This window comes from Aspergillus neoniger, assembly GCF_003184625.1.
Source record: "Aspergillus neoniger CBS 115656 unplaced genomic scaffold BO87scaffold_7, whole genome shotgun sequence".
Taxonomy (NCBI): domain Eukaryota; kingdom Fungi; phylum Ascomycota; class Eurotiomycetes; order Eurotiales; family Aspergillaceae; genus Aspergillus; species Aspergillus neoniger.
This window is the reverse complement of record NW_020291135.1, coordinates 1,005,082-1,015,441: the sequence shown is the minus strand read 5'-3', so window position 1 is coordinate 1,015,441 and position 10,360 is coordinate 1,005,082. Positions and strand designations below refer to the sequence as shown.

The 10,360-nt window shown below is 45.5% G+C and overlaps 3 protein-coding genes across 3 annotated transcripts in view; 2 read left to right on the top strand and 1 right to left on the bottom strand.

Annotated features, from left to right (window-relative positions):
• On the bottom strand, window positions 1–2,949 carry BO87DRAFT_374248 (uncharacterized protein; the record flags this gene model as incomplete). The annotated part of the gene is made up of 3 exons (XM_025622743.1): window positions 2,409–2,949; window positions 409–2,358; window positions 1–360 (listed from the first exon to the last, which is right to left on the bottom strand). Coding segments are annotated over exons 1-3 (2,808 nt in total), but the record flags the coding sequence as incomplete, so codon positions are not given.
• A 699-nt stretch (window positions 2,950–3,648) lies between these two features.
• On the top strand, window positions 3,649–4,176 carry BO87DRAFT_353721 (uncharacterized protein). The gene is made up of 2 exons (XM_025621251.1): window positions 3,649–3,682; window positions 3,741–4,176. Exon 2 carries the CDS (start codon window positions 3,755–3,757, stop codon window positions 4,121–4,123), a length of 369 nt encoding a protein of 122 aa, XP_025482709.1. The 5' UTR covers window positions 3,649–3,682; window positions 3,741–3,754; the 3' UTR covers window positions 4,124–4,176.
• Window positions 4,177–8,264: 4,088 nt separating this feature from the next.
• Window positions 8,265–10,360, top strand: part of BO87DRAFT_223658 (HET domain-containing protein) — a 3,999-nt gene continuing 1,903 nt past the window's right edge. The window contains exons 1-2 of the mRNA XM_025618706.1: window positions 8,265–8,967; window positions 9,021–10,338. Of these exons, the coding sequence (XP_025482708.1) occupies window positions 8,419–8,967; window positions 9,021–10,338 (1,867 nt within the window). The 5' untranslated portion in view covers window positions 8,265–8,418. The remainder of the gene's footprint in view (window positions 8,968–9,020; window positions 10,339–10,360) is intronic.

Genomic DNA, 10,360 nt, shown 5'->3' with positions numbered 1-10,360 from the left:
ATGGCCTTCTAGGGTCTGTTGCAGCTCGCCCGTCGCGGCATTCCAGAGCTTGATAGTCATATCACTGGAGCCTGAGACAACAGTTTGGCCATCGGGCGAGAAGGCCACAGCTGTAACCCAATCTGAATGGCCTTCTAGGGTCTGTCTATAAGCGCCCCAAGATATCTCCACCTGTGGCAGCGCATGTATCCACGGCGAATGGTAGTTTTCAGATGCTCTTCTAACCAAACTCGATGTTGGCGTGAATACCAAACATGATGCATATAGTTGAAGCGGAACAACGCTAGCAATTTGAGCATGTCGGTGGATGAATTGTATAGCATCGGACAAAAAGTTTGAAAGACCCGGATTCGTATTATTCTGTTTCGCGATTAGTATTTGTCTGGATTATATTGTAGAGGTACAGACCTGAATGCTTTCTTTCAGTGTGACCATCATTTTAAGGGTCTCTGATAGCACTCTCATCAGGCTCATCACCTCTAACCAGTGAAGGAAATGTTTTTCCAGGAATGACAAGATCTCCGCATCGGGGATAGAAGGCTTGCTTTGCGTCAGATGGAACATCCAGTAGCGGCATGAGTATCGGAGTTCCTCTGGAATGTACTTTTCAGTCGTCTCACTGTGTATGTCTGCACGTTGGGTCGAAAAGCTATTCAGTTTGCAGATATCGCGCTTGAGATACTTGCTCATAACACGAAAGCAATGTAATGTTATGTTATTATGCATCATCCCCGCGTCCACATGAAAACGTGATTGTGTGGTAAGGAGATATTCTCGAAAAGACAGATGCAGAATACGAACTGGGTGATCTTTCTTGTCAGGTATACTCAGAACCGAGTGAAACGAATCCAAATGGAATTCGACGGATCTAGCGCCGATGCCGACAAATTCGGAAAGCGCGCTGATTGTGAGAGGGGCTGAAAGGAGAATAATCACACCAACTATTCCCTTGAACCGCGTGATTTGCTTCTCCTGGTCATTTTTGTCCCGTTCATGAAGTGTCTGGTCAAGAATCGGGCCATATGTTTTGTCCATTCTCGTCACATATCTGTGTTGGTTATTCAGAATATCAGCAAGGCGTTCTACTGGGTCGTCCCCTGGCTGTTCGACAAATCGGCAGATTGTAGCGGCGGAAATAAACAACGGTATACACACGGTCGCCAGAGCTTCAACAACATCGTTACCCGGCCAGTCTTTGCCGGTATTCGCTTGTGCTCCGATTTCTGTGAATCGGTGTTCTAGAAACCGCACGATGTCTTCTCTAATGGCTTCCTCAGCAACCTTTTCAAGGACCAAGCGTCGATGAGAGCCTTCCTTCTCGAAGAAACGTCGGAGTGGCAACTCGGGCCGGCTCGTTAGGAAAATTTTCAGTCTCATGTTACTGGACTGGTGTACCCGCGGAAGAAACTGAAGGATCTTTTCAATTTCTTTATCATTCTCACATTCGTCCAACGCATCGATCACAATCACTAGTGTTCTACTTTGGTACATAGCAACACTTTTCAAGGGTTCGAGAAGCAGCTTGTTGAATTGTTCCGTGACGTCTTTCGCGGCGATCTGTGGGTCCTGCTCAATCGCTTTCAGAACACCAGACGCGAGGTCCTTGTTTTGCTTGATAAGTTCCTTTGTAATGGTAGGTATAAGTCGTTTTGCATTGCAACGGTCGGGTTCCCCTCTTTTAAAGAAGAAGCTGGCTCCTAGCTGTCCCTTGGTTTCGAAGCTCTGAGCAACAGTCCGAGCGATAGTGGATTTTCCAGTTCCCGCCCCGCCATTCAACCAGAAGATACACTCGCTTTCAACTGAGTCTGCCCATTGTGTTATTTGGGAGCGAGTCTGGACTCTGGTATCTTCGAGGCATAGATCCTCGTGTTGGTATGAGTTCCAGAATGCACTCTCACTAATAGGTAGACTGAAACGTAGGTTCAGAGCGTTGAGGGATTTTGATAGTTTGTCATCGATGGCAGTCAGGATCTCCTCAGTAGCTTTCTCGTTCTGCTTTTGTAGGGACACTGTGATTTTCTCGATTGCCTCAAGTAATTGCAACTGAGTAAAGTGGAATAACTTTTGTTCCTCCTTCTCAATAGAGCACCGAAGCTCCGTGATATATTGGACGGTGGTTGCTGTAACACTGTCGAGCAACTTGCCCCTGGTACTCATATTATGGCTCGCCATGACTTTCGCTGCATACTGAAGGATTGTTTTATAGAGTGTAACCATGGCTTGCATTACCACGTCGTCTTCGTCGGATCGATTGTGACAGATCTTCTTTTCGATATATGCGCATCGCGCAAGAGCCTCCGCAAGGTACTCTGAGGACTCGAACAAGGCATCTCGACGGTCAGAATGATTTTTTGCCATCTGTGCGTTAAGGGTCAGCTCTGCTACCTAAAACAGCCGATAACACATACAGTCAGACCGAGTGACACTATTGCCCACGCGCTTGCGGCATGACCCGTAGGGTCACAGGCTACTCCTGCACTGATAACCTCCTGGAAAGAGAGGGTGGCATTAATGATTTTTTTGGAAATTTTTCGAATGTTGATTTCTTCTCCCGTTGACTTCCGGATTCTAATGCCTCCTTTCTCTTGGTATATCTCGTACTTTTCCTTGGTGGTCTCGATGACATCGTTGAGGGCATCAGTAGTAGAGGAAGGAATAAGGCTTATTTGCAAAGCATTTTGTTCCTCTCGACTCAGCAGATCAAAGGCAGACTTCCATAGGTCTTGCGAGGGCGGTGGATTCCGTGGCCGGAACTGACATTCGCTGGCACAGGGAGCTGATGCCAATTCAGAAGCGGGAGAGTCGTTGGTACAATGATCCGCTTGGTGGGGTGGAGGAGCGATATTTTGAGATCCACTGTCTCGATGAAGCCATTTTTTCCAACGGGCCGACTTGAAATGGACCATTGTAACTATGCTACAGCCTTGATCTGTGAGGGTTCTGTCGTCACAAAGTAATATGCGTAGAAAGTGTGTACCGACGACCAAGAGGCGGTTAGAATCATTTACGCTCTCCAAGCCTGCCCGCTCAGCTGAACCTGCGGGGTCCATTTCACTGACAACTGACCAATCATAATGGAACATGTGGTGAACTTTCGGATCTATCACTCGTTGATTATGCATTATCTTAGGTAGCCAAAGTTGTCCCGGGTACTCATGGCCTTTATTCAATCTCTGAGATACTGTTACTTTTCTCAACTTATTCTGTGCAATAGACATCTACAAAGCCCCATAGGAGTGCCACTGGTTCCTGGGATCTGGCGCTCTGTCTGACCAGTAGCAGTTGCCAAGTAGGGCCATCAGACATGGGTGCCAATAAAACATCATCTAGCCATTACTAATCATCTGAATCCATTCATCCTAGCATAATTGGCGTTCTGTTTATCACAATTAGTGGAATGACATGTTCAGACGCACTGAGTAGCTTTTAGTAGCCGCCCCATCCCACCTTCGGGGATTAACCATATCGAACATTCTCTTGGAGCAGTGCACAAATCATGCACTGCATACAGCATGTATTGTAGTAGGCTAGGAAACATACCAAAATAACCTACTATCTGAGAATAGGCTAGTCCGCGGGAGTGGCGCTGAGAGAACGTAAATAAATGTAAACCATGTAGAAGCCTGACTCGTCAGTCACTGTATAACAGTTCTTGTTAAGATCTTCTGCGAGCAGTTTACGGGTTTGTTTGCCCTATGTATCACTTTAACTGAGTCCTATGGTAACATGACCATGTCTAGGTGCCCAATATACCATGCGGGATGTACAAGCTTCTGTCTGCATGATAAATGGTCAGAGACTTGGCACTGGCCAGGCCAATTTTCTTGATCCGTTTACTTGTTCAAAAGAAAAGTTCCGCGCGGCGGCAACTCGGTCAAAGTTTCACGAATCGGCTGATATGCGATGGCTAGCTGATCGATATGGAAATGTTATTCAGGCACAGAAAGAAGGGCTGAATCTTCAATATATCGGCCTAGCAATAAAGCGGTATCCGGAGCTTGAACTACTATTTGAGCGACTAGGGGTTGATCTTGGTATTACCATGGAAGCTGTGCGTGATATGGACCCTTCTAGACTTCCGGCTCCTGCCCCTGGAGATGTTCAACGGGGTTTGTTAGGATAAAATTCAGCGGCGTTGTCTTGTCCAAATTACAACAAAAGAAAAAGTATTTCAGGGAATACCGCACAAGACATTGTTCACACAATCGATGTACGCAGATGTGTCCCCCAAACCACGTGATGAGTTCTGTTATGAGTTCAGTAAGAGTCCAATAAAGTAGAGATACTTCATTAAATCCTTGCTTTAACGGTAGGATTAGTTCTGGTAAGCGCCGTATGATGCAATACAATGTAAGTTCTTGGTACATTATAGGGCTCGAGAATAATCATCATATATTTGCTGGTCAGGCTGATGTTGACAATGACAGTACATAATAACGAAAAACTAGTATTTATAAGTAGAAAACCAATGGGAGTCGGAACATTGTCAAGTATCCAATCCTTGTTCATCAGCCCACTTGCGTATTTCCTTAACAAAATGACGGGCAACACCGATTCTCACTCCGTGTTTGATGAAAAAATCCGGGTCCTGGTCCCCGTAGATCTGCTCGAGATCAAGGCCGTTTTCTAACGCAATGTCGCGTGCCCTGTCAATGTCATCTTTATACCTCTGAGATACCACTTGTAATCTTTACGAGGGGCTGTACTCCTCCACTATTACTTCCAGTGGGAGATCGGGAAACACTATGGGATCAATGAGTTCCGAACCCGGATGTGGCAACAAGGATAGACTGCCAGCTGGTGTAGCAAGCATTGACGACTGAGGGGATTGTGACAGTAGAAAATTGATGTTGATTAAACAGCCTGCTGGCTCAACCGAGGAACGTTCTGAGGTTTCTTGCTCTTTTTCACGCTTTTTACGCTCTTTGGCATAAAGTTGTTCCCGAATCTCGCTAGGGACATCATCGTGGCTATCGAGGTCAAGGCGGCCAGCTTCTACAAACTTGGCCAGGCGAGTGAGATGGTATGATTCAAGTAGGTAATGCTTCTTTCCGTTAGAGTCCTGCCAACAGTACCAATCTTGGTTTTTACATGACCCAGGACAGCGCATTTTCCTATATACATCTCGCCATGCCGTCGGCTGTCCAGAGGTAAGTTCAGCATCAACTCGAGCGTCTCTGTCAGAAAGCATTCTGTTTGTTGTTGAGTTAGTGCCTCTTTTATCCCCGCTTCTTGAAGGATCTGGGTAGGTATCGTCTGCAATATAGCTAAGAGAAATGTCAAGTCTAAGCTGCTTGCCCTTGTTAATCAGACCGCCCCAGTCAAGAAACTGCTCCTCTATAGCTGTCCAATCAACATCAATACTGTCAGATTGTTGGTGAACATCAGGTTGTGACCGAGCTTGGAGTACCGACGCCACAAGGGTAATATCTTCCAACCGAGCCCGTCGATTTTGAAACACCCTGCGATGTTTAACTTTTTCCACCTTTTCTTTGAAAGTTCTCTCCCAAAACTCGCTTGGTTTTATGACCACATTACGCTCTATAACCTTATGCACGGATCGGCCATTAAGAGTTACTTTCCACTCGATCAAGTAGTGAATACAGATTAGTGGCTGTTCAACGTATCTCTTTGCCTTATCCCAAGTAGCTAGAGGGACGAACTGTAGTTGGTCTTTTTGTGCTGGTTGTACAGCATTTTCATCGGTTATCCAGCCCAAGGGGGGGCTACAAAGTGATGGCGTGGGTGAGCGATCCCAGTTACCGGGGGTAGAGACATATTCAAAGGTTCTATTCCATGGTTCAATTTGCTGAAATTGTGAGTCGTCATCTATATAGGAGGGACTGTATGTCATTGCCTCGGGTTGATGAATGGCGCTGATCAACCTAATATTAATGCCATGTTCATGTCAGCTCTACACACCCAACAAATACATCACATTTTGGGGAAGCTGCAGCTGACAGAACAAGTAAAATGATCAGCAAGAACATGAGTTTACGCCACAGCACCGCCTGTCACACTCGGGTCTTAGGATTTCTCTCGAGGCGCCAGAGACATGACAGGTGTGGATGGGAGAGCAAAAGCACTGGTACGTTGACAGATAGCCAAACCTGTTGCCTACAGCATCTGTTTATCCGATTTGCATAGAAGATTCCAGAGAACCTTGTATATTATTTACGAACAGTGTATGTATTTCTAGTAACGTGTATTGAAAGTACAATACATCGTATGTTAAGAGTTTAGATACAGTCTAACTATTTATGTTCTAGCGTGTCTTGGCACGCATTTTAAAACACCAAGAGAGTATCTTGGGGGGCAGGCTCATTGCGCAGATTACTGTATAAGCTGCTTTTGGATAGCTGTCCAGTCAACATCAGTTTTCTCAAAGTACTTGATGAGATCGCGCTGTGAATAATTATTTATAGAGACTACTACTGTAGTATTATCTAGTCTCACCCGTTAATTATGAATAATCTTCTGATGTAGTAGTTCTTCTGCTTTCTGCTTTATTCCTGACCAGTAGAAGCTGGGATTTAAACCCAGATCTTGTTCCGTGTCCTTTGCTACCACGTGGTTGTTAAGAGTTACTCTTCATTTAATTGAATATCGGACCATTAAATAATGTTCCCTGTTATCTATTCCTGCAATATCCCACACCATGTCTTGAATGTAATCTTGAAGTGGTGAATGACGCAAGAAGGTGAAGCTTCGACGTCCACGACTAGGGGACAGGCTGTATCCAGACAGCATGCCGTCGCGGCTAAAGACTCCAGGAGTGGGAGCATGCAAGGGGGTGCCTTCGCCTAAAGCAAGGTAACGTGCCAGAGAGGCAGTCTCACTTCTTGGGCTAAGTGCCACGTCATCAAGGCAACATATCCCGCCGAAGAGCCTATTGTTGGGAACAATGAAATGTTAGCTGGGGAAGAGCAGTCCTTCGCATGATCTTTTTAGAGGACAAAGGGCGTTTCCTGACAGGCTAGATAAGATTATAAGCAGAGCAATATGCGCTGCACTACTCCATGTGATGTATGGTGGGAACATGGAGGGCGAGGAGGGGCGTCTGTGTGCCATGGATACGTTCCTGTTTGTTCAGTTTGCATGTTACCCAGTCACGGTGCCTGCCCGGGCCGGGGCGGTTCCAGAGCCTTCCGACTTTCCAAGCCACGTGTTGGGACACCAGCTGCTTTAAATCACGTGACCATAAAACTACCATAGCTCTGGACTCAGGACTAAGTGACCAATGCAAGTACCCTTGTCTTCTTGCCTCATTGAAGGGCAAGGTGCCATAGAAGAGTGAATGTATGAATCGCTTAGATACCTTAATTTAGCGGGAAACATAGTTATATTTAGGCATAAGAAACATACCTCTTATCTTCAAATTGCAAGCTAGAACTTTCTTAACACAGCCTTCCCGCCTGTCTCGGGCCGATGTAAGCCCGACGAACATCTCTTCGAGGCCACGCTTCCCGGCCGACCTGTCACCCGGGGCCGTAGACACAGTATGAAGAAGTGTGCAGGGACTAAGAGCCTGCCGCAATGATCCTCTGTGTGGTGTTATGCCGGCCCTTATTTCCTAAAAACGCTTCTCTTCTCTTGTTCTCACGCTGGTGAAAATCAAGAACTGAGATGCTGATCGCTGCAATGACGGACATATCGGAAATCCCTATCTTCCAATGACCTGGTAGATATGGCTGTGACTGGCTAAAGGCAAGTTGGCACATCCTTGTCTTTCAGCCGTGCCAGCTCATCGATTTCTGCACCTCAATCAAAATGGACACTTACATATCGCTTGTCCTGTGCTACGCACAAGAACCTGTCGTTCTCTTAGTAAATCACAGATAGCGAGCTCTTTGAAGAGGTTTGCTGGGTCAGAATTACCTGATTCTTCTAGAACGTGACTCACGAACCATTTCCTAAACATAGAGACACCGCAATGATGGAAGAACATTACTAAGCGAAGGACGAAGATGGCTTGATTCATACTACAAAACAGTTTCCGGATAGACACGGGGTCGAACTACCATTATTCGCGTTTGTATATCCATAAACGAAATGGTCGCGTAGATAAATCTTATACCACATTGGACGAAAGAACATGCTTAATTTTCTATAATATTAGTCTTTACAGTACTGCCTAACTATTCAGGTCAGCAAGCTGTCTTTCCGTCACCGGTCGAAGGTGGGGTAGGAACTGACCTCTTCGGAGTTATATGCCCGGCTCGGTCTGACTTAAGAACCAGCTGCTTTCTCCCACATATTCTTGTGTTTATTTTAGGCCACCCCGCTTTTACTTTTAAATTCTGGCCTATCTATAACATCCTGTGAAATACATTGCAAAATTTCCACACGCTTCGTCGGTTAGACGTGGATGTCGCTGGCCAATACTGGATTACCACATCAATAATACATACAGAAAAAATGTCCTCTGATAACTCTGTTCCTTCCTTCACTTATTCAACGCTTCCGCCGAACTCATATACACGAATGATTCGTCTTTTGCCAGACGAAAATAAGAGCGCCCTGATCCAGTGCGAGCTTTTCAACTATAATCTGTCACAATCAGGCGATGGAGGGCATCTTTATGAGGCGCTTTCCTATGTTTGGGGAAGCCCAGCCAGATCTCACTCTATTATTGTCAATGGCTGTAGGTTTTATGTTACGGAAAGCCTTTACACCGCATTATTACATCTCCGAGACAATCAGTTAGAGAGAGTACTATGGATTGATGCGATAAGCATAAAGCAGCATGATGACCAAGAAAAGAGTAAGCAGATCCCTCTCATGCGGAAGATCTATGCACAAGCCAGACGTGTCGTTGTCTGGCTGGGAGAGGCCCAGGAATATGGAGACAAAGCACTTGAGGTACTCGGTTCTCTTGGCAGGAAACAGAATTCCAGGCCAATAAATGAAAAAGACCTTGAGAAATGTGAGAAGTTACTACAACGGGATTGGTTTCGCCGTATCTGGGTAAGATAACATTCCGTCATTCAAAATAAATGAGTCCTAATAATGTGGGCTAGGTATTACAAGAAGTAGGTGTCGCGCAGTATATTTCTATCATGTGTGGCTCGGTTCAGATCAATGGACATCTTTTCTGTGAGGGGGTGGATAATTTGAAGCCTTCTTCCACACTTATGGCTAGAATCAGCCCGGTCTCTTTTCTTATTAAAGGGGCAAGTTTTCGGTCTCATGATGAGCATCATTCCACTGCTACACTTTCAATGGGGGAGCTTGTCAGCATGTACCGGAACCATAATGCAACAAAACAGCATGATAAAGTCTATGCATTACTAGGCTTAAGTTCAGACTCGAATAGTGCTGCATTGATCCCAGACTATGAGCTTCCTTGGCATGAGGTCTTCAGGCAAGTCACACAACATGTCTTCCCCAGGTGTTCTGTGGAAACATGGTGTGGGTCAGAAATAGCTACTATCAAAGGCAAAGGAAGGATTTTAGGTTACATCTATTCGATCAGTGACTCTCAAAAGGACAGTCGACAGACTTTCAAGGTTATTTTCAATCAAACTTGCCAGAAGCTGGGATATCATGATATATGGGAGACTGAATGGAGTCTGCAAGCTTCTGGAGAGTTACTTCAAGGTGGTGACATTATCTGCCTTCTAGAAGGCCATTCAAAGCCAAGCATACTCAGATTATGCTCAGATTACTATCTGGTAGTAACATCTGTGGTGAGACCCAAGGAACAGTCACAGCATGAGAACCACAGCGTGATAGCTGGTGGAAGCCATTCTCTATATGGCCTTTGTGATATTCTTCTAGTTTGGAAGATACCCCTGTCTGAAGTGAAACATAATTTACAGAGTCCATCAAACCTCATTGACATTGCACCAAACTATCATGAAGAGGATTGTGAGGCTGAGCGAAGACAGAATTACATAACATCTAATATGGTAGATGCTGCCATGAAAATATCGGAGTTAGGATTATCTGGGAAAGAAGTATTGGACAATATACTATTCAGAAGCAATAAAGGAGACGTGGATACTGAATGGCTACTTTACGATAGAGGGGTTTCGAAAGATCTTAGAGACGCAATCGAGCAGACTCTGTGGCAAGAAGAGGGACTTCTTTCTTCCGGGGAAGAGGTGCTCGCAGTTGCAGTACAGGAGTCTGGAGTCTGTGGATATATTATCACACGTATCCTCACCCAGCGTCTAGGAGACAGCCTACCGGTCTCTGAAGAGATGGTCAAGGTGGCAGCTGCAAATCATGGACGGTATGGATATCAGATTATGCAGCAGCTCTTCGAGTATCGTGGAGACAGTCTACCAGTCTCTGAAGAGGTGGTCAAGACGGCAGCTGCAAATTGGGATGGACATGAGATCATGCAGCAGCTCTT

Coding starts and splice junctions, on each gene's coding strand:
- BO87DRAFT_353721 (XM_025621251.1), top strand. CDS start 3,755: ATGCGGGATGTACAAGCTTCTGTCTGCATGATAAATGGTCAGAGACTT.